The sequence below is a fragment of the Arvicola amphibius genome, chromosome 2, assembly GCF_903992535.2.
Source record: "Arvicola amphibius chromosome 2, mArvAmp1.2, whole genome shotgun sequence".
Taxonomy (NCBI): Eukaryota; Metazoa; Chordata; class Mammalia; order Rodentia; family Cricetidae; genus Arvicola; species Arvicola amphibius.
In genome coordinates this window covers 24,494,743-24,517,996 of record NC_052048.2, presented here as the reverse complement: position 1 = coordinate 24,517,996, position 23,254 = coordinate 24,494,743, and the positions used below count along the sequence as shown (strand labels likewise).

Genomic DNA, 23,254 nt, shown 5'->3' with positions numbered 1-23,254 from the left:
CTGGTGAGCTATCTCTCCAGGCCAGCCTTTTTTTTTTTTTAATGTTTTTGTTTGTTTACTTGCTTACATTTTTTTTCTTTAGACTGACTGTATAGCCCAGGACAGCCCCTAACTCATAGAGATCTTCCTGTCTCTGCCTCCCAGGGTTTGGATCAAAGGCATGTCCCATCAACAGCAGCAGGCACTTAACCACTGAACCGACTATACAACCCTGGGGTACTCTTCTTTTGGGTGGAAGGGTGTTCAAAACAGGGTTTCTTTGTGTAGCCCAGGTTGTCCTGAAACTCACTCTTTAGACCAGGCTGGCCTCGAACTCAGAGATCCTCCTGTCTCTGCCTCCGGAGTTAATGGCGTGGGCAGCTACCGCCCCACTCTGAGGTACCCTTGATAGAACGTCAAACTGCATTTCTTTGGAGCAAAACGGGCAATTATAGGTTGAGATGTACAGACTTAAGAAAGTTTTACACTTCCCTACAAATATCAATGAAAAACAATTTTTCTTATATTCTTTTGGTTTCGCTTTTCCAATCTGCCAGCATACCTTAATGATATCACTGTTCCTCCTGAGAACCCTGTTTTTTCCACTTAGTAATAATCAAATGGAAAGAAACTGCTCCCAATCGTTTCCTGAATAACCATAGACCCTTCCCCCCAAGGGAATTGTAGATAATAAACCTTTCTCTTTGGATCAGGTTCCACACGGTACCAATGTGGGCTGGCAGCCAGAGTAAAGAAGAGTTTTGAATTCGGATCTCTGTGGGTCAAAGTCTACCTAAAACGGTTCAGATCCTCTGACCCAAAGGGAGGGCTCTGCAGCTCGGCCAGACTTTGTGCAGGACAATTAGGATGTCAAAATATCAGTCTTTGGCTTTGGCGTCAGGCCTCTTGGGCTTACTTTGTAGCTCCGCCCCTGGGTGATTCTGCTTAATTTAACTTTCCACTCCTTTACTCTTCTAAACTTCAGTCTCTTGACCTACCTATCCGCTTAGAGAAAAGAAAGTTTTGGAGACATTAAGAGCTAGAGAAAACGGGCTGGACTGTAGCGTACCGGTAGAGCATGCTTGGATTCCTGAGCACCAAAAAACAAAACAAAAAACCCGACAACAAAAACCACAGACTTCAGGACTAACGCGATTGCTCAGGCTCGCCCTTCTCAGACAGGTCGAGGGGTTCAGAAGCCTAAGCCGACACCGAGTCCTAAGGCGCTGAAGTTCCAGGCTGGCCCCGGAGCGCCCTCTGGCGGCCAGGCCCCCAACCTGGATTCTCTTTCCCTGGCGGCCTTTTCCAAGCCTGAACTAGACCTGAGCTAAACTGTCACCTCCTCCTCCTCCTCCTCCTCCTCCTCCTCCTCCTCCTCCTCCTCCTCCTCCTCCTCCTCCTCCTCCTCCGCGTCACTGCGAGGACCCCGCCCGCCGGAGCGTCTCTCCAGCGGACTGGCCCCCGCACTCCCCGGTTAAGCACCCCTCCTCCAGTGTGTTTAAAGGTCCCCACGGGGATCCGCCCCACCGGTCGCCCACAGACGGCCTCACCGCCGCACCCCCGAGAAGGTGCGGCACACCCTGCCCCCACGCTGCATTTAGCCCGTCCCTCCCGATCCGATCCGCCCTCCCCCACCTTCGCCCGAGCCTTTTCCTGTCCCTGGATCCCACCCCCCAGCCAGCTTAATGAGGGCCCCCCCCCCGTCCCAGAGCACCCGCCCTCCCCGGGCTCTGTCGCACGCGCACCGCTCGCCCCCTCCCATGCTGGTGGGCGGGGCTCCCTCGGCCCGCCCCGGGGGCTGCACGCCGTGACGTCACTTCCGTCCTGGTCTGGCCGAGGTTCGGCTCCGCGGGCCGAGGGCGGGGGTACGGAGGTGGCAGCTGAGGCAGGAGGCGGTGCGGGAGGCGAGAAGCTCCCGCGCGGACCAATCCCTGCGTCCCGGGCCACGACCCTGCTCCTGCAGCGCCCCGAGAAGAGGCCGGCCGGATGGGCCGCTGAGCCCGAGTCGGGGACCGGTGAGGCTGGGGCGCCGCGGCCTGCGCGGTTTGCAGGGTGGCGAGCCCCGGAGCGGATCTCCCTCTCCGGCTCGCCCGGCGGGAGGCACGGGCTGGGACAGTCGCCGACCGGCTCGGTGGACTGTGAGGCCGGCCGGGCAGGTCTGGCAGAGGCCGGCGCCTGCAGAAGGCGGAATAGCTGGGGTCATTAATGGGGCGGCGTTCGGGATTCTCGTCGAGCCTGGCGTCGGAGGAGGAGCTGACCATGGCTCGGGGAAGAGGATGGCGGGCGGGGGTGGGGGGAGCAAGACCGAGAGCCTTGGGAAAAATTCCATGACCCGCGAGATGGGCTTGGGGAGCCGCTCGCTCTCTGGACTAAGAGGTGGTATGGCCCAGCAGCCGAAGGGTCTCCCTGGAGTTTGGGGGGCTCAGTGACAGTGTGTGTAAGAGACAGCTTTAAGAGTAGCCACCCTGAGCCGGTGTGCAGAAACCCGGGCTCCTGCATGGAACTCAGCCTCCGTATCTTCGCAGCGTGGAGCCCCCTGGAGCTGAGATCAGGATGTTCCGCTTCATGAGGGACGTGGAGCCTGAAGATCCCATGTTCCTGATGTGAGAATTCCCTCCCCCGAGTGCTGAACACTCACCCCACTCTGCCTGCTTCAGGTCTGAGCAGTTCAGACAGACCTCCGGGTTCCCGTCTGGAACCAGTTCGAACTAGCTGGATACCCAGCTGCAGCTCTCAATTAGAGGGAAGTTGGCGTCTGTGCCACTGTGTGCCCCTAACTGGTTTGGGGGAGCTGGGGAAGGCTGGGTGTTGACAGCTTGGTCTTTTGGCTGTCTACAGTGTATGCTCGCTCCACAGGGACCCCTTCGCCATTCACCGCCAGCACATGAGCCGCATGTTGTCAGGTGGCTTTGGCTATAGCCCCTTTCTTAGCATCACAGATGGTAATATGCCAGCAACCAGGCCCGCCAGCCGCAGGATGCAGGTAACAGTTGGAACAGACAAGAGATGCAGGGTGCTTATTAAAGCATGCTGTTGTTCTTGTCCTACAACCAGCTTAAAAAGGAAACGATCGGTGTGGGAGGCTGAGGAGTGGGGTCAGGAGTCTGGGGAAGGGGATTTGTGGCTCCTTTTGAGGGAAGGATGAGGAGGAAGTGGGGGACACGGACCTTGCTTGCTTCTGTTTTAAAGCAGAATGTTGTTCTAACTTGTGTTCCTCGTGTGTTCCTGTAGGCTGGGGCTGTCTCTCCCTTTGGGATGTTGGGAATGGTGAGTCCTTATGTTCCTGTTCCCCTGTATCTAAGACACAGATAGATGTTGTTTCCAAATGTGCCCCTCTGGAGTAGTCTCAGGGATGGTCTCAAAATCTTCTCTTTGGAGAGTTGACACATTCAGAGCCCATTGGGTTTAAATCCTGGAGCTAGCGCAGGAGAGATGGTCAAGAGTCAAGAGCACCTGTCTGCTCTTCCAGACGACCAGGGTTCGATTCCCAGCACCACATGGAAGCTCACAGCTGTCTTATCTCCTGTCCCAGGAGATCAGATGGCATCTTCTGTCACCTACCATGCATTGCATGAATATAGTGCACAGACATGCATGCAGGAAAACACCCATACATGTAAAAATAATAAAATGTTCACACACACGCAGAGGAATCTGCAGGGTGGTGGTGGCGCACACCTTTAGTCCCAGCACTCAGGAGGCAGAGACAGGTGGATTTCCGTGAGTTCAGGGCAGCCTGATCTACCAAGTGAGTTCCAGGACAGGCTCCAAAGCTGCAGAAAAAAGCCCTGTCTCAAAAAACCAAAAAGAAAAAAATCTCCTGGAGCGAGATAATCCTGGCTCCTGGGTGTTCTTAGCCACGGGAAATGCAACTGTGCAGCATTCTCTTAAGGAGAAGATGCATCTGAAGGTCCAGGGAATAGAGTTTGGGACACTTTCACGATTCTGTGTTAGAGTGTTAAAGGTTTTAAATCATTGATTTGGGTTCACTTCCCCAAAGATAAGGAAACAAGCAGAGAAGGATCAAAGCAGCCACAGGCCTGAGGAGGGGCCAGCTCTTTATGGAGGAGGAGGTTGAGTGTTCTGACTAGGTGTGTAGGAAGAGAAAGGGCCTGGAGTCGGAGCTGGTGGCAGTTCCAAAACAGCGTCACCACTACTACTTTGCTTTCCTGACTGTCTTCTCTCCCCTCAGTCTGGTGGCTTCATGGACATGTTTGGGATGATGAACGACATGATTGGGAACATGGTATGACTCTTGTTCCGTTGTCTTCCTGGGCCTTGTTCTCAGTGGCAGCCACCATCCCTGGCACCCTTTGAGACGGGAGGGGGAGAAGTACACTTGTGAAGAGGCTGGGGTGGATGAGCCAGTTGAGCCAGAGCCCCGGGGTCCTGTGTCTGCTCTCATCCCTGTGCATGGTTAAGTATGTTTAGTGTGGAGCGGTGAAGAATTGGGCAAGTTATGATTCTCATGTTCTCACATAGTTTAAGAAGGATGTGGCAAGAACAAGCAGCAGAAGGGAGCTCCCTTCCACAGAGTAGCTTCCCCTCATCAGTCTGACGTTCCCCTTTCTTCCTCAGGAACACATGGCCGCGGGAGGCAACTGCCAGACCTTTTCTTCCTCCACCGTCATCTCCTACTCCAACACTGGGGATGGAGCCCCGAAAGTTTACCAGGAGACATCTGAGATGCGCTCTGCTCCAGGCGGGGTGAGTGAGGAACCCCCCTCTCTCACAGGAAGCAGGGTCGAGTGGCATCCACAGAAACCCTGATAGCTCCTTTCAGGAGTGGGTCAGGGTGGTGTAGCTGGGGCTTTGGGAGGGGAGTTGATTGTGCTGTGTCCACCTCATCCCAGATCCGAGAGACAAGGAGGACTGTCCGGGACTCAGACAGTGGTCTAGAGCAGATGTCCATTGGCCATCACATTCGGGACAGGGCTCACATCCTCCAGCGCTCCCGAAATCACCGCACAGGGGACCAGGAAGAACGGCAGGACTACATCAACCTGGATGAAAGTGAGTCTTCCTGGCGACCAGCAGCCCCACGTCTAGTTCCTGTAGGCTAGATCGTAGCTGTCTCTCCATCCCACAGGTATCTCTCAGGCAGACTTGTGAGTGAGCCCTATGCTTAGGCCTTGTTGCCAGCTTCAGGGTTGAGTCAGGTGTTGCTAGGGAGGAGGCAGATCCTGTGACTGAAGTCAGGTGTTGATGGTGTCGTGCTGTTCCATACCTGGATCAGTGATTTTTCTTTTCCCAGCCTTCATCTCTCTCAGATTAGTGTGGTTTCGTTAAATTGCCATGGTGCCTATAACTCCTGCGGTCTTTGTCCAGTGGTTATGCCAAAATGGCTCCCTACCCCTGTTCTCACATGCGTGATCTCCACCTTTGCCCCGATTTCTGATGTTGGAAGGCTGTGGCTCACGGCCCCTCCATGCCTGCACTGTGTCTGCCTTAGGTGAGGCCGCGGCCTTTGATGATGAATGGCGAAGGGAGACATCCCGATTCAGGCAGCAGCGTCCTCTGGAGTTTCGACGGCATGAGGCATCTGCGGGTGGAGGACGAAGGGGCGAGGGGCCTCCCCGCCTGGCTATCCAGGGACCCGAGGACTCCCCCTCCCGACAGTCCCGTCGCTATGACTGGTGAAGGCCCCAGGCTCTCAGTCTCTCTTGTAAGTGCCTGAGAGGGAGGAATGGAAGGGTGACCGACCTGTGTGCCTTCTGGGCTTCCAGCTAGTTATGCCTTGGGTAGAGTAGCTCAGCTATCATGGGAAGAGAAGCTGGTTCTCTGAGTGTCTGGAAGAGTAGCTCCGACCCCAGGCTTCTGTATCTTTTCTCCCTCTGACAGATTCATCTTTTCTTCCTCAGGTACAGGCTGAGAGGCTGAGAGATCATCCCGTGAAATAACGTCCTTCCCAACTTCATCCCAATTTAATATTAAATTAACAGGCAAGCTGGCCCCCACCTCTCCCTGGGGGTCTCAGGGAGAACCTTTTACTGCCCCCACCTCCTTTTTCCGTCTTTTCTCCCCTCACCATGATGATCCCACCCACCTTGACTCCACTAACTTGAGTTTTCATTTTACTGCTCCATCTCCAAGACGCCTCATCTTCCTTGAGCCCCTGCCACACATTGAAGGTTTTGGGGTGCAAGCTCTGGGTTTAGGGATCACCATCCCTCAGCTCCCCTGGACCCTTGCCCACCTCTTCAGAGCCCCACTGCAGATGCCATAGTCCTATGAGGGCTGTGGAGGGAGCAGACTAGTTCCCAACTCTTCCTCCCTTCTCCCACCCCACATCACAAAAAGACACTTTCCTATACCCTTCTCTGCCTTTATAAAAATAAATGATTTGTGCAACTTGTAACTAGGTGTTTATGGAATAAAGGAGAATGAGAAAATAAGATTCTGGCTGTCCTTTCATCTTTTCCCCAGCTCACCCTCCCTTGTCCCAGACACTTTCTTACCTTCCCTCTTGGCTCCACATGTGGCCCAGCTGTCTTATGCTTGACCAAGACACTATGACCAAGGCAGCTTATAAAAGAAAGCACTTAATTGGGGGCTTACTTACAGTTCCAGGGTGAGTACATAACCATCATGGTGGGGACGGCATGGCAGGCAGGCAGGCAGGCAGGCAGGCAGGCAGGCAGGCAGGCGTGGTGTAGCAGAAGCTGAGCGCTCGTATCTGATCAGCAAATAGGAGACCGAGCAACTGGGAAAGGCTGGGGCTTTTGAAAGCCACACACCTCCTAGTCCTTCCTGAACTCCGTCCCAGCTGGGAACCAAACATCCAAATATATGAACCTGTGCTGGCCGTTCTCAGTCAAAACACCATGTTCTGCAGTCACAGTGAACAGCTCCGGGGGAGCGGGGACAAGAGGAAAAAAGGAACTGCCAAACCCGCCTAGCCTGCCCTCTCCCCTGCATCTGACTGTAACTTCACTCCAGGTCAAGTTAGGGTGCCGGGTGTAGCCCGTGGGGTTGGCCAGCCTGCCCTTTGGGCAGACACCTACACAGGGTACCTCTCAAAAGTCTTCGAGAGGGGAGGAGGAGTCAGCATCCCTCAAACTCATCAAGCCCCAGATGCTGAGAATTTGAGCCAGGGAAGGAGAGCAGTGGAGAAGGCTGGAACCAGAGCAGCCTGGAGGGCAGGAGGAGCTCGCATTTCTCAGCATGCTCCCTCTTGCTTTGCAGCCAAATGGGTCACTCTGTCCCTCCTGCGTGTTAGGCAAGCACTCTGCCACTCTGTCCCCAAGCCAAGTTCCTTTTTTTTTTCTAATGCAGACAGGGTATCATGCGGCTCCAGATTGGCTGTAGCTAAAAATGATCTTAAATTCCTGATCCTCCTGCCTCTGCCTCTCAGGTGGTAGGATTACAGGCATGTACCACTATGCCTGGAAGCAGTTCAGGTTTCTTCTATTCCGTTATTTTTCTGCTGATAAAAGCCTATTGAGCTAGTCGTGGTGGTGAATGCCTTTAATCTCAGCATCTGGAAGCAGAAACAGGTGGGTCTCCACAGGTGAGGCCACCCAGGGTTACATAGTGAGAACCCTGTCTCAGAAAACAAAGCAAAACAAACAAAACAAAACACAGGTTAAAAGACCTTAAGGTTCTGGGCCCTCACAAAGAAGAAAGGATTTCCTTTGACTTGATAGATTCAGTGGATAAGGGATAGATTCTAGTTGACCAAGAAGCAGGCAGATGAAATTGAGCCCGCCATTCAGGCCCTGACTTACAAGCCCGGAACAGGTACTCATCCTGCTTAGAGGGTTGGTGAACGTGCGTGCTTGCAGGGGCAGCAGCATCGCCTTGGTGGAAACTCAAAGTCCAGCACTTCAAGTATAAACTCTGAGATGGGCAGGGAGGCACATAGTTCCTGGGTGTAGAAGTGGCTCTCAAGTAGCTAGGGCTGAAGAAGACCAGAGGCTTGGTTCCCGGGCCAGTCCACCTCTAACCTGGTCTTGGGCAAGTTTCGCACTTACCTGGGCCTCAATTACATAGTTCTGTCGTAGGATGTGTGTGCTTCATGCCTGGCCTCTTTCTAGTGTCCACATTCCTGTGTTGTTCTTCGGAGTCCGTTCCTTTGTTTTGTGGGAAGGAATCTCATATAGCTCAGGCTGGCCTTGAACTCAATGTGGAGCTGAAGATGACCTTGAACTTCTGACCCTCCCAGGTGCTAGAATTCCAGACTTGAGCTACCTCAGGCAGCTTTTGAATGTAGTTCCAGACGAAGTAGAGCAGGGCAAGGACTTCTATCCAAACGCCACAACCAGTGTTTCACACTCTTATTCCCGTCCTGGTTTTCAGGTCTATAGACGAATTGTTTTGTTTCTGTAGGGCTGGGGATGGAACCTGGGCTTTCTCACATAGGCTAGTCAAGTGTCCTACCACTGCGCTACAGCCCCGGCCTTAAAGAACTGTTTTCCCCTGGTCCCTGCTCTAGGGTTGGTCATGATCACCTTGCTTCAGCCTGGGCCATGTGATTGTAGTGCTCAGCAGGGACATATTGTAGGACACAAGGTGCCAGGAGAAGAACTAACCATTCTGCCCCCCGCCCCCAGCACCTGACCTCTGAGATCACAGTGAGGTGAGCTGAGGAGCCGCGAAGTGGTGGTGCATGCCTTTAATCCCAGCACTGGGGAGGCAGAGGCAGGAGGATCTCTGCGAGTTTGAGGCCAGCCTGGTTTACAAAATGAGTTCCAGGACAGCCAGAGCTATGCAAATAATCAGTCTCTCTCTGCCTCTTTCTCATCTCCCCCTCCCACCAATGGTTTCTCTGTGTAGCCCTGGCTGTCCTGGAACCTTTTCTCTGTAAATCAGGATAGCCTTATAGCTTTGAACTCAGAAGTTGGTTCTGCCTCCTTTGTGCTGGGATTTAAAGGCATGCACCATCACACACCGTTAAGAGACCCTTTCTCAAGAGAAAGAGAAAAAGAAAAGAAAAAAAAGGGGACTCTCCCGAGGAATGCTGGCATTGCCAGCTCTCCATCTGGGCTCAGCTTCACTTCGACAACTCCCCCCACAGCCCAGACATTGGGTAGACACATTCAGGTCTGGCCCCACCTCCAGAAAAGTACAAGTCGGAAGAAGACTGGTCCGGGGTGTGGGACCAAGCAGGGCAATGCAGTCAATAATGAGCAAGACCTAGCCACGCACTCAGCCACTCAGGAGCCATGATGCTAAGTGGGCTCCTGTCTCTTAGCACTGGTTCCCAGCATCACACTGGAGGCTTGGGTTAATGGAGTCCCGCCTCAGAACTGCATGGATGTCCGTGATACAGCTTAGGCGACGCAGAGCCGGGTCCTGCTTTTGGGATTTCAATTACCCTCAGCTGCTTCCATGCTCCCTGGGCCCCACTCGCCTCAGAGCCCCTAACATTTCAGACACAAACTGGAAATCCTCCTCTTGGCTGGGACTTGGCCTCTAACCATCCATTCTCCCGGCTGGGAGCCGTGGTCTTTGGCCTCCCTCATGTCTCAGCCCTTCCTGCAACGGCAAGTGTAAGCCAACATTTAGGTTCTGCTCCACTGTGGTTTGGATTCTTTTCTCCCTCCTACGGTAAGGACCCCAGGTTTGGTCCTTTCTCATCCTCCTTCATTCCGTGTCCAAGTCGTATAGATGCTGTTACCTGGAGAATCAGGAACCGAGCTGGAGGAGGATCACAGCAATTCCTGGCATGGTGACATATGCTATAATCCCAGCACCTTCCTTCAGGAGGCTGAGGAAGAACTGTGAATTCATGACCAGCCTGACTGCATACCAGCCCAGGCTATGTAATATCTCCAAAGAAACTAAACTAAATTAAATCTGTGATGTCAGCTCAGAATTCATCTATCTATCTATCTATCTATCTATCTATCTATCTATCTATCTATCTATTTTATTTTTTTGTTTTTTGAGACAGCTTCTCTCTCTATAGCCCTGGCTGTCCTGGAACTTGGTCAGTAGCCCAGGCTGGCCTTGAACTCACAGATATGCCTGCTCTGCCTCCCCAATGCTGGGATTAAAGACGTGGGCCACCACTCCCAGCTCAGCTCATATATTTTAAATCTACTTAATCACACGTCAAGACATGTCCCACTCGTGAGCTCCGGGACTAAGGGAGCAGCAAGGGCAAGAAGCCCTTCGCTTAGGCCCTTCCTGTTAAGCTAGGGGCGAGCGCAGAGAAGCCTTTACCTCTTGCCGTTTTGTTTTGTGTTAGTAAGGAGTTTGGGTTTGGCTTCGGTTGTTTTAGATAGGGGTTTACTATGCAGCCCAGGCTGGCCTTGAACTTGCCACTTCACTGTCACCTTAGCCTGTGAAGAGCTGAGATTATGGATGTGATACAATGCCCAGCCTTTGTGTGTACATGAGTGTGGCACTAGACAGCACTCCCATTAAGCTACATCTCCAGGCCATTTTGCTGTCTTTTTCGAGGCAAGTTCCTATGAAGCCTTTAACTTGCCTTCCTACCTCAGTTTCCCTGTGTAGCTGAGGTGAGAAGCATCCACACCAACTACCTCCTGCTCTTTTATATTATAAGGTCTTCAGGTAGGAGGGGCAAGAGATGTGTGACGCTGTGTGGGAGAGGGGATAAAGATGGGAAAAGTATGGTATCGTAGGTCCTGGGAGGTCAAAGCAACGAGCCCCCGGCTGGGCCCAGAGAACGGACCTTGTGTGGCTGGCTTTCCACGCTGTCCTTCCATCCTTAGGGAGAAACAGTGGCGGAGACAGAGCTGGCCCTACTTGAGAGAAAGTGCCTTGAAGGATCTGCCCTGCCAATGTTGTTGACCCTGGCTGCCTAAGGCCCTGTGGGTGCCCCTGAGACGGGCGAGTTAGTGTTCGGAGATCCTTGCCCTTCCTCTGCCCTTTAACACTCTTCCTCCCTGAGTGAGCCACCTCTTGGATGAGTGTGGAGTAGCCCTTCTTCTTCCTCTTCTTCTTCCTCTTCTTCTTCTTCCTCTTCCTCCTCCTCCTCCTCCTCCTCCTCCTCCTCCTCCTCCTCTTCTTCTTCTTCTTCTTCTTCTTCTTCTTCTTCTTCTTCTTCTTCTTCTTCTTCTTCTTCTTCTTCTTCTTCTCTTCCTCCTCCTCCTCCTCCTCCTCTTCCTCCTCTTCCTCCTCCTCCTCCTCCTCCTCCTCCTCCTCTTCTTCTTCTTCTTTCTTTTTTTGGTTTTGGTGTTTCAAAACAGGGTTTCTTTGTGTAGCCCTAGTTGTCCTAGAACTAGCTCTGTAGACCAGGCTGGCCTCGAACTCACAGAAATCTGCCTGCCTCTGTCTCCCAAGTGCTGGGATTAAAGGCGTGCACCACCACTGCCCGGCCAGTATCCCTTCTTGTTTCTCCCAGCATCAGTACCGGACCCTCTTCTTGCCTATTCCCTGCCACATGGAGGGGCTGCAGGTTCTGCACCAGCCTGGAGGCTGACCAAGTGGCAAAGGGGGCTGAAGGAAGAGAGGAGATGAGGAGCCTAGAAAAGTGTTATGGGGCTGCAGCTGGGGCTCTAAAAGACGCACAGAGAGAGCATGGAGGTCAAGGCGACAATGAGGTGGAAGATGGTTTGGTGGGAGAAAGCGAAGCTGCTCTTATCAGGGAATTTAGGGAAAGACGTCCTGGGGCCACGGGGAGAGTTCAGTCAGCAGAGAGCTTTCCTGCTTTGTACGAGGTCCTGATTCCAACCCAGCAAAAATTTTATATATATAATTTCCATCCTGAATTTTCGATAAGGACAAATGCCAATTGACAGAGAATGCAGCAGGAAGGAACCAGCTGATCCCCAGTATAGAGGGGACTTAATTTATGGTCTACAGAACAATTCCAAAATTGAAAGACTGTGCTCTCAGCTACTCTGGAGGCAGAAGCAGGAAAATCAAAAGCTCAAGGCCTGGGGGTTGGAGGGATGGCTCAGGAGTTAAGAGCACTTGCTGCTTTTGTGGAGGACCAAAGGTCAGAAGTCATGGCAGGGGACCAAAATTCAGATGCCAGCACCTACACTGGGTGACTCACAACTAACTGCTTGTAACTCCAGCTCCAGGGCATCCAGCATCTTCTGGCCTTTTTGGACACACACACACACACACAGAGAGAGAGAGAGAGAGAGAGAGAGACAGAGAGAGACAGAGAGAGACAGAGAGAGAGACAGAGAGAAAGAGGGAGGGAGGGAGGGAGGGGGAGAGGGAGAGGGAGAGGGAGAGAGAGAAAGGGAGAGAGAGAGGGAAGGAGGGAGGGAGGGAGGGAGGGAAGGAGGGAGAGAGAGAAAGGGAGGGAGGGAGGAAGGGAGACATACATAATAAAAAAGAATTTTTGTTGTTGTTTTGAAACAGGGTCTCACTATGTAGCCCAGGTTAGCCTTGAACTACAAATCCTCCCATCTCGGTCTCCCAAAGCTAGGACTCTGCTGGTCACGTGCCGCCACGACAGCTCTTACTTCCGCATTTGTTTTACAGCACAGGGTGGAACCCGCCATCTTGTGCATGCTAGGTGAGTCCTCTACTGCTTTTTAACTTGTTTGCGAGGGTCTCGTTCCATAGCCCGGGCTGACCTCAGATATGTGGCAATCTGGTACCTGAGCCTGGTGCGTACTGAAATTAAGGCGCGTCATCAGCCTGTCCTGCTGTGCACTCTAGAACTAAGTAAGCTACATTCCCAGTCCTGTTCATTTATTTATTTAGACATGGAGTATCACATAGCCCAGGCTGGCCTTGCACTCTCAAAGCAAGAAGGGTGACCTTAAAATTCTGATCCTTCTGCCTTCTTGGCTGAGTGCTGGAATTACAGGTGTGTGTGTTCCCAGCTTTATACGGTGCTGGTGACTGAGCCCAGGGTTTGGTGCATTCTAAGTAAGCACTGTGTCAACTAAGTTACATCCCAGCTCTGTATCATTTATTTTAAATTTGTTAAGATATGGGCATTCTGTGTGTGCCTGGTGCCCATGGAGACCAGAAGGGAACATCAGATCCCCTGGAACTGGAGTTGCAGACAATTCTGAGTAGCATGTGTGTGCTGAGAACGGAACCCGAGTCCTCTGCTGAGCATCTCTCCAGCCTCCGAAAGTTTGCTACGTGTCACCTCAATCCTGCTACTTGGTGGAAGTGTTCTGTTCTCTATCTTCCTGTTTATTTAGTTGCTGGTTATTGAGGTTTGGGGCTATTTATTTCTTTTTGTGGCTGTGATAGATACTCTGATCTATAGCAACTTGGGGGAAGGAAAAGGTTTGTTTCCGCTTACAGGTTAGAGTTCATCATCGAGGGAAGTCGAAACAGAAGGTCAAGCAGGAACCTGGAGACAGGAACCGAAACGGAGATGGTGGGAGAACAGGGTTTGTCCCCAGGCTTGCTCAGCTGCCTTTCTGATACAGTCCAGGCCACACCCCTAGGGATGCCACCCACAGTGGGACCGGCCTTCCTAAATCAACTAGCAATTAAGAAAACACCTCACAGCTATGCCATAGGCAAATATGATCTTAGGGATTCTTCAGTTGAGGGTCCCTCTGCCCGCCTCTCTAGTTTGTGTCGAGTTAAGAGCCGAAGCTAACTGTTACATGAAGGGCTAACAGATCTGAGCATGGCCAGCAGGGTTTGCCCTCTCCTCTTCCCCCTCTAAACAGATTACATCTCTAAAGCTAGCCACCAAGATCTATTCCCTTATTTGACCACTTCCTTATGCCCGACTAAAACACCAAGGTCCAACTATCAGAATTCATTATTTGGCCATACTGACTGACCTGTCCAATCAGGGCTTACCAACTCATCCCAACACAGACTTCCCCTTTTCTCCTTAACCACTGCTGCAGCTGGGCACTGGTGGTGCATGCCTTTAATCCCAGCAGAGACAGAGGCAGGCAAATCTTTATTAGTTGGAGGCCACCCTGGCTACACAGGGAAACCCTGTCTCAAAAAACCAAAACCAAAAAATCACTCCTCACAGACACTTGCCACTGAGGATCCAGAGGGAGCCCCCTTCAGATCCCCCCCCCCAACCTCACCCTCACCCTACTGCCTCCTGTCCCTCTGGGGCAATGCTCCTTTGTGCTGAGAATCTGGTGTCTGGGTATGTTCTGTGTTGACTCAGAAGCCCCTGCATAACAGATGCCTTCCAGAGAGTGTTTCCTTAGAAAACGGTTTCATCATTATGTAATGCCCCCTTCAACTGTTAACCGATATTACAACCAATTTTCTTTTTTACTGAAAAAATGAATTATTTTATTACTTTATGTGTATACGGGTATTTTGTCTGCATGTAAGTCTATGTACCACATGTGTGATGGCTGGTGCTGTGGAGACCAAGAGAGGGCATCAGGTTGCCCTGGAGCTGCCAAGTGGGTGCTTGGAACTGAGCCCAAATCCTTGGCAGAACAGCCAGTACCGTGTCAGGTCCCAAAGAAACCTGGTACAGATCTCACTCACGACCTGTGGCTCCTCCCATCACTTTTCACCCCACCCCGCTCCTGGGCATGCCCCCCCCCCCATTTCTGAGTTCTCTATCAACTGCAATCTCTCTTGACTTCTTGGCTCCTCTCTTGGTCCACCACCCCCACCTCTCAGGGCTGGCTCAGTCAGGACCCTTCCAGATACCTCTGGCTGAACTCTTCCCTCACAGCTACAATAAAACCTTTCTCAACCCGACGTTGCCTAGGCTCAGCCACGTCCTCGTTTTCATTCATTAACCTTTGAGTCATCTCTCCTGGCCCTTAATTAAATTGTTTTTTGCATTCATTTTGTGTATGTGTGCTCACGCACGTGCATGCTTTTGTGTGTGTGTGTGTGTGTGTGTGTGTGTGTGTGTGCGCCAAAAGTCCTGGGGATCAAACCGGACATCAGGTTCAACAGAAGTCCTTTTATTAGTTGAGCCATCTTGCCAGTCCCAATTTAACTTATTTTATTCAGTGTTTGATGGTATTTTTCCCTAGCCTTTTACTTTTAGGCCCACTGTAGGATTTTTGGAACTAGCATATAGCTGCATTCTGTTTGAATTGGAATGTGCAGGTAGGTGACTTATTTCTGTCACTGCATTTGTAACTCCTGTTACTGCTTTCCAGAATTGTTCAGATTCATTTGAATGTTCTTTAGTATTTTTTTTCCTTCCCAAAACAGGGTTTCTCTGTCTCCTGGCTGTCCAGAAACTCTCTGTTGACCAGGTTGGCCTTGAACTCACTGAGATCTACCTGACTCTGCCTCCCAAGTGCTGGGATTAAAGGCGTGCCCCACCACTGCCCAGCTCCATTTTTAAAAAGATTTACTTTTCTTACTTTTGACATTGGGTTGTGAGCCTAGTCTTTAGTGACTGAGCCCTTTTTCCTGCTCCTTATTTTGTTATTTAAGACAGGGTCACATTGTGGAGCTCAGGCTACGATATTCCTGCCTCTGCCTCCCAAGTGTCAGGATTACAGGCCTGTATTACCGAATACTGAAAGTAATGTATTGATTTTTTCCACTAAATTCCTCTGTGTTATTTCATCACCTCTCTTTATACATATATTTAGTGGTTGTAGGTAGAGAACGGCAAGCTTCTTCTGTGGCCAGATAATAAATACGTTGGGCTTTATAGGCCCAATGTCTCTCCCAACACTCAACTTTGACACTGTAATACAAAAGCAACATTAGGCAAACATCTAAATAAATGAGACATGATTATGTTAAAATTTTATTTATAAAAAAGAAGCAGTGGGGGCTGGAAAGATGGCTCAGTGGTTAAGAGCATTGCCTGCTCTTCCAAAGGTCCTGAGTTCAATTCCCAGCAACCACATGGTGGCTCACAACCATCTGTAATGAGGTTTGGTGCCCTCTTCTGGCTAGCTGTATATAAAGTAAATAAATAAATAAATAAATAAATAATGTTTTTTAAAAAAGAAGCAGTGTAGGTGTTGGGCAGATAGCTCTATGTGTAAAAGTACTTGCCTTAGAACCTGAGTTTAATACCCAGAACCTGTATTTAAACAAAACAAAACAAAACAAAAACCAATGGCAGTACAAACTTGTAATCCTAGTGTTGGGGAGGTGGAGACACAGGACCCCTGGGGTTCACAGGCTAGCCAGTCTAGGCCACTTGGTAAGTCCCTAGCTAGTGAGTGTCACCAAAAAACAAAACAAAACAAAACCCACGGCTGGTGCCTGAGGAGCAATCCCCAACCAAAGTTGTCCTTTGACCTACACCACACACGCATACCTCTGTGAATGCATCCACCCACACATGACCGCCTCTCCCAAACACACACACACACACACACACACACACACACACACACACCAGGCGAGGCAGTGGCCTTCATACAGCCTAAGGAGTATGGTTTACCAAGTCATCTAGGGATTACAGAAGACAAACATCACTGTCTACTTAGAATTTGTTCATCACCTTAGTGAACTCTGGAGGTTACCATCACACAGGGCCCTTTATCTTCTTTTTTGCTGTTGTTTTTTAGAAACAGGGTTTCTCTGTGTAGCCCTGGCTGTCCTGGAACTCACTCTGCAGACCAGGCTGGCCTCGAACTCAGAGATCCACTGGGCTTAAATGTGTGTGCCACCACCGCCTAACACCTTATTTATTTATTTATTTATTTATTTATTTTGCATACAATATTATGTCTGTGTGTATGTCTGCAGGCCACAAGAGGGCACCAGACCTCATTACAGATGGTTGTGAGCCACCATGTGGGTGCCGGGAATTGAACTCAGGACCTTTGGAAGAGCAGGCAATGCTCTTAACCACTGAGCCATCTCTCCACCCCCTGACAACTTCTTTTATGGTTAGCTGACACACCTATTTCTAAGAAGGACAAGAATAAAATACTACAAATAATGAAACTCCACAGACTGAAAATTAATGCTGAGTTCTAGGGAAGATTACAATCAAAGCAGTTTATTCTAGGCCCACAGATGTAGCCCTAAGAGTTTGCCTAGCATGACTAAGACTCTGGCTCAACTTCTAGGACCACAAGAAAAAAAAAAAGGTAAAAATCACATTTTGAGGTAAGCGTATGGCGAGAGAAGTGGGTGGGGAAGGAAACTGGTTGGTTTTGAAGCAGGGTCTCCATATAGGCCAGGCTGTGTAACCAATTCTAGACTTGTACTCAAGACCCCTACCCTAGTCCTGGGAGTGCAGAGTGTAGGTGCTCCCTCTACAGGTGTGAATGAGGGTGCGTGTTTGTGTGCACACATCCTTGCACCATGCTGTATAGCCATGGTCTCCAGGGACAGCCTAGGGAAATCAAATCTGCAGGAGAGGCTCTAGGGCAGAGCTATGTCAGTCTGCCTCTCACACACACCTCACGTTCAGGCTGCCTTTAGTCAGGCCTGGCAACAATGAAGGAGAAAGCTATGATAGAATACTGAGTCGTAGGTTCTCTCTGCTAACACTTTCCTGAGATCCCCGATACTTGTTCCATGCATTCCACCTGCGAGTGTGACCTGCCTGGCAGGGATGAGGACACTAAAGAGACCTCTGGGTCCCCTGTTTTGGCTATCAATTGAAAAAATGGACACCTCTCTGGAAACTTTTCCTCTCTTTTTCTCTCTCTTCAAGACAGGGTTTCTCTGTGTAACAGCCCTGACTGTCCTGGAACTCCCTTTGTAGACAAGGCTGTAGAACTCAGATCTGCCTGCCTCCAGGTTTCCCTATAAACTTCATGCTGGTAAGGAGGAGTCGAGAGGCTAACCCAGCCAGAAGGGAGACTGTTTTCTTGGAAAGAGATTCACAACTTGTCACACCACAGAAGAGACAGTAGTGGTCTGACCACACGTTGTCCTAGACTGCTTAGATAGGTGTGACTCTGGCCCTCCACTTAAACCTTAATCTCACTGCAGGACCTCAAAGATGGACAGGGCAGGGCACTGGGTCTCTTTGTCCCTTTTCCCGGTGTGGCCACACTGAATAAGACTTTTTCTCTTCCACTATGAATTTAGTTCTTTTAACTAGCTTACTGAGTACAGCTGCTAAGCCTGCCTTGCTGGGGCACAGGCTGGGCTTCTAAGTCCAATAATGGGCACAGCAGAATGACAGAGTGACGAGCCTACTTACCCCAAAGATGCAGTCATTCATTCATTCATTCATTCATTCATGCATTTTTGGTTTTTTGAGACAGGGTTTCTCTGATGCCTGTCCTGGATTTCGCTCTGTAAACCAGGCTGGCCTCAAACTCACAAAGATCCGCCTGCCTCTGTCTTCTGAGTGCGGGATTAAAGGCATGTGATGTAGGTGTGTCTTCTATCTATCTGATGATTTCATTGGTTAATTAATAAAGAAATGGCTTGGTCTCATAGGTTAGAACATAGGTGGGTGGAGTAGACAGAACAAGAAAAAGGAAGTGAGGTAGATGGCTCAGGCAGATGCCTCAGGCAATCGCCATGCCTCTCCTCTCTGAGACAGTCGCGATGGAGCCAGCCACCAGGTCAGACATGCTGAATCTTTTCCGGTAAGACACCACTCGTGGTGTTACACAGATTATTAGATATGGGTTAATTAAGATGTGAGTAAGAGGCTGAAACTAATAGGCCAGGCAGTGTTTAAATGAATACAGTTTCCATGTAATTATTTCGGATGTAAAGCTAGCCATGTGGGATCCGGGCAGAATGAAAAGCAGGCCTGCTCACAGCCCCATCACCACAGGCATGCACCACCACTGCCCGGCAGATGTATTTAATTTTAAGTCTATGGGTATTTTGCCTGCATGTATGTCTGTGCACCATGTGCACACAGTACCTACAGTGGCCAGAAGAAGGGAACTGGAGATACAGGGAGTTGTTACATGCTATGCGGATGCTGGGAACCAAACCTGGGTCCTTGGCAAAAGCAACACGTGCTTTCAACCACCAAACCATCGCTCCAGCTCCAGAAAACAGATTCAGACAAAAAGACAAAAAATCACCCCAAACTCCAATGCCTAGAGTGTCTAATTTAATATAAACATTTTCTATTACCTCAGGCTTTTCAGTCAATATATATTTACCAACAGTCTGACAAAAAACAAACAAACATCAACGACAACAAAACACGATGCTGTATATCCTGCCCCACATAGCGCATATTTGGCCAAGCAGGAGGCACAGGCTAATACTTCTGTGTCCAGGAACTGGCCCTGCTCTTCTTCCTAGCATGGTGCCTCCCTCCTTGTAAGTTCACTCCTACCCCAGCTTTTGGTTGGTATCCAAGCCATGTCCTTGTGAGGTTTCTTTTTAACCCCAGGCAAGATGTGGCTTTCCGTCAACCGCTTTTCAGCTCATCCAACCTTCAGTTTATAGCCACACACTTGAGAACATCAGAAGACAAGCTCGGTCTTGCTCACGCTCCGTGTCCTCCGTTTCACCTTTGCTTATCCCTCCCGATGGTGGCTGGGCGTTTTCCTGTCCTCCCAAGCCCTCAATACCAGGTCGCAGTCAGACCACCTTGTCATTCATCTGGGCAAGAGGGCTTCATACCCAGGACTTCCCAGCTTAGACCTGATCTAGAGATTCTTACGTATTTAGTACATGTGGACATGTGTAGGCATGTTCATATCAAGTACACATGTGTATAAAGTCAGAGGATAACTTGAGGGAGGTTTACCCACTAAGCCATCTCAAAGTCCCTTTTAAAATTACAGGAATTGTTTTTGAGACAGGGTTTCCCTAGGTAGACCTGGTTGCCCTTGAATTCACTCTGTAGACCAGGCTGGTCTTGAACTCAGAGGTTCGCCTGCCTCTGCTTCCAGAGTGTTGGGATTAAAGGCATGTGCTACAATCATCTGGCTATTGCTATATTTTAAATGTATGTTGAGGTCTGACTGCCTCTGCCTCCTAAGGGCTGGTATTAAAGGTGTGTGCCGCCACTGCCTGGCTTGCACAGGGACTTTGATGCTGGAGGTCCACAGAAATATTGCCTTTGGCAGGCATTTACATCATGGCTACCAATGCTCCCTACCAATGCTTTCTGCCAGGTCACCCTGTGTAAAAAGCTCCCACCCTCTCGGGCATAAGCTGGATGACTCAGTGGTGGAAATGATCTGTTGTCATTCTTGGTGACTTCATCCTGCTGGTGCAGTCTTTCTGGTTCTTGCGATGATGGTGAGGGCTACCTGAGTGGCCACTAACCATTGCTTAGTGCCCTGATAACACCCATGAGGTGATTCCTGCTGACCACTGAGTCAGAAGCAAGTCAACCACATTTGAGAGAACCATGGCCTTATTGAATACTCTTTCCTTTTGTGGGAAGGGGGATCAAATCCATGTCAGGCCAGTGCACCACCAGTGAGTAACACTCAGCCCAACGGCTCACACCTAAAATGTAGCCTTGTGAGAATTCAGCTCAGCTCTACCTAGATTATTACCATACAACCAAAGACAATATGCTGGGGATTTGTTTTGTCACAGGGGCTTGCTATACAGTTCTGGGTAGCCTGGAACTCTGTAGCCCAGGGTGGCTTCAAACTTGCAGCAACTCTCCCTCAGCATCACAAATGTTGGGATTGCAGGTGTGCACCACTGCGCCCAGCTAGCAGGCTGCCTTAAGCCTCTAGTTCAGGCTGATTTGTTTCAGAGCAGCTGTGCTTGAATTTATTACATCCCTGAAACTCTCTTCTATCCACCGATGTTAGACTAAGTTCACCTAAGTAGAAAAAACTTTCCCTCACCACTATGAGTTTTAGTAGCCTTTTTTTAAAAAAAGATTTATTTATTATGTACAGTGTTCAGCTTCCATGTATGCTTGCAGGCCAGAAGAGGGCACCAGATCTCATTACAAATGGTTGTGAGCCACCATGTGGTTGCTGGGAATTGAACTCAGGACCTCTGGAAGAGCAGGCAGTGCTCTTAACCTCTGAGCCATCTCTCCAGCCCCCCCTTTAGTAGCCTTCTTATGTATGGATTTCGCAGGATTTTCTTGAGTTCTTTTTACTGTGGATATGCGTACATCTGTGTATGGGTATGTTCAAGGGAATGCAGATGCCAATCATCAAATCTTAACGGAGCTGAAGTTAGAGACAGTTGTAAGCCATCTACTTTGGAGGCTGGGAATACAATGTGGGTTCAGTGCAAGAGAAGTATGTACTCTTAACAACTGAGCCATCTCTCCAGCCTCTGTGAATGTCTGATTTCTAACGTATTCAATAAATAGTACACAGGGCATCTCTGCTAAGTAGCAAGATCCCATAGGTATGTATGATGTTGCATGCCTGTAATCCCAGCACTTACAGGAAGACCAGGAATTCAAGGTCACCTTCAGCTACACAGTTGTGTTCTGGGTCAAAACTGAGCTACATGAAACCCTGGCTCCAAAAACCAAAACTAAACTAAACTGAGCAGAGGGTGGGCTGGGGAGTAATCTCCGTAACACAGAGTAGAAGCAGAGCTAAGGATGAAAAAGCCCATGCAAACCCACTACTCTGTAAGCTAATTTCTATTTTATTTTTAAAATTTCAAGGTTTTTAGGGTTTGGAGAGATGACTCCCGAGCAACAGCACAGGCTGCTCTTGCAGAGGACCCAGATTTGATTCCCAGCATCCACATGGTAGCTCAGAACCTTAAGTAAATCCAGTTCCAGAGGATCTGATACCCTCTGCAGCTCCTGTCCCCTTGATACACAGACACACATGCAAACATTTTTATACATTAAAAATTTAAAACTACAAATATAACAAGCAAAGGAAAAACAGACTAGGCATGGTCTAATCTGTACATACAATTTGCCTTCATTACATTTATGCATCCCTTCCAACACACACACACACACACACATGTACATAAGGGGATACCTGCTGTGGTTAGTTCTCTTATTCCATGCGGGGTCCAGGGATCGAATTTTTTTTTTCAAGTCAGGGGTTCTCTGTGTAGCCCTAGATGTCCTGGAACTAGCTCTTATAGACCAGGCTGACCTCAAAATCACTGAGATCCACCTGCCTCTTCCTCCCAAATGCTGGGATTAAAGGTGTGTGCCACCACTGCCCAGCGTGAACTCATGGTTTTATCAGACCTGAAGGCAAGAGACCCTTACATGTTGAGCCCTCTTTTCCAGCTCAAGGGAATGGGTACTTATGACACAGGGTGGTAGCACTAGGGATCAAAATCACGGTCTTGGGAGCAGTAGGTAAATACCCTATCAAGGAGCTATACAGCCCCAGCTCTGGTATTTTTTTGAGGACCTTAATATGTAGCTCAGACTAGCTTTGAACTTGAGAGCCTCTCAGGCTGGAAAAAGGATGTACCACTGCCTGGCTTCACCTGTTAAGCCTGAGAGTCTGGGAGGTCAGAGTGCAGCCTTAGGTATCAGTCCTGACCTTCTACCTCATTTGAAAGTGGGTTTCTTGGCAGAACTCTGCCTCCTTCCCCCAGTGAATGCCCAGCTAGCTGGCCCATGAGTGTCAGGGTAGTCTTCAGGGCCCGTCTCCCGGAAGCACTGGGTTGCAGTCACCCCCCTCCCCCCGGGTGTATGGTGGATTCTGGGCCCAGTCCCTCAAGCTTGCAGAGCAGAGATGTTATTCACTCAGCCATGTCTCCCTCCAGCCTCTGGCATACTCATTTGCCATGTTTCATGTATGTGAACTCTGAACTTTCATGACTTAGGGCGGGACATGTAAGACTGCAGCACAAGAGGGTCAGTACATGTGAGTACTCGGGTAGACGTGCTTGTTAGGACTCCAGGTACCCTGAGCACATGGGATCCTTAACCTCTGAACAAATTTCACGATTAAAAACCAAGCCCTCAACAGGCATAATGGCACGCCTTTGATTCAGCACCTGGGAGGCAGAGGCAAGGAGGTATCTGTGAATTTGAGGCCAGGCTGGTCTACAGAGATCCAAAGACAGCCAGGGCTACACAGAGGAATGCTGTCTCAACACAACAAAACAAAAAGAAACGAACAAAACTGAGCTCTCACTCTGCCTAGCAATCATTTCCCTTCCCTTATGATTTAAAACAGGAGCTGGCAGTGCCTCGAATCCACGCTGCACTATTGTGTCCTGAGGGACAGGAATGGTGTGTGTCGTGTCTCCACCCCCCACACCCCTTTCCCGGCAGTTCAAAGCTCTCTTGGCACTTCAGAGCTGTTAATATTGAATGCAGAAGCAGTGGTCTGGAACCAGTCTCCATGAAAGGAGACAACTAAGTTCCAAGGGAAAACCGGGGCATGGGTAGGGGTCAGAGGGCAGGTTTAGAACACCAGAAACCGGTACCTTCTGTACACTAGAGGGTCTGGGACAAAAAAGGTTTATTTCAGAAGCAAGAGAATCAAGCAGCTTGCTTATCTAGGGCATAGCTGAGAAACGGAGAGTGGTAAACACACGGAATCCTAGCGCTCAGCTGGAGGCAGCAGGATCCTAAATTCAAGGCCGTTCAAGGCTAGCCTGA

General features: G+C 49.9%; 1 protein-coding gene across 1 annotated transcript; it reads left to right on the top strand.

Annotated features, from left to right (window-relative positions):
• Positions 1-1,798: 1,798 nt before the first annotated feature.
• Mlf2 (myeloid leukemia factor 2) lies at positions 1,799-6,374 on the top strand. Its single transcript, XM_038319136.2, has 9 exons — positions 1,799-1,994; positions 2,505-2,582; positions 2,836-2,962; positions 3,211-3,246; positions 4,172-4,225; positions 4,558-4,686; positions 4,833-4,992; positions 5,432-5,644; positions 5,841-6,374. The coding sequence occupies exons 2-8, from the start codon at positions 2,533-2,535 to the stop codon at positions 5,617-5,619; spliced, it is 744 nt and encodes a 247-aa protein (XP_038175064.1). The 5' UTR covers positions 1,799-1,994; positions 2,505-2,532; the 3' UTR covers positions 5,620-5,644; positions 5,841-6,374.
• Positions 6,375-23,254: the final 16,880 nt, after the last annotated feature.

Bases quoted from the DNA above. Each gene is read 5' to 3' on its own strand.
- Mlf2 (XM_038319136.2), top strand. From the start codon at position 2,533: ATGTTCCGCTTCATGAGGGACGTGGAGCCTGAAGATCCCATGTTCCTG. The intron at 2,963-3,210 runs GTAACAGTTGGA...GTGTTCCTGTAG, and splicing joins CCGCCAGCCGCAGGATGCAG to GCTGGGGCTGTCTCTCCCTT. The intron at 4,687-4,832 runs GTGAGTGAGGAA...ACCTCATCCCAG, and splicing joins TGCGCTCTGCTCCAGGCGGG to ATCCGAGAGACAAGGAGGAC.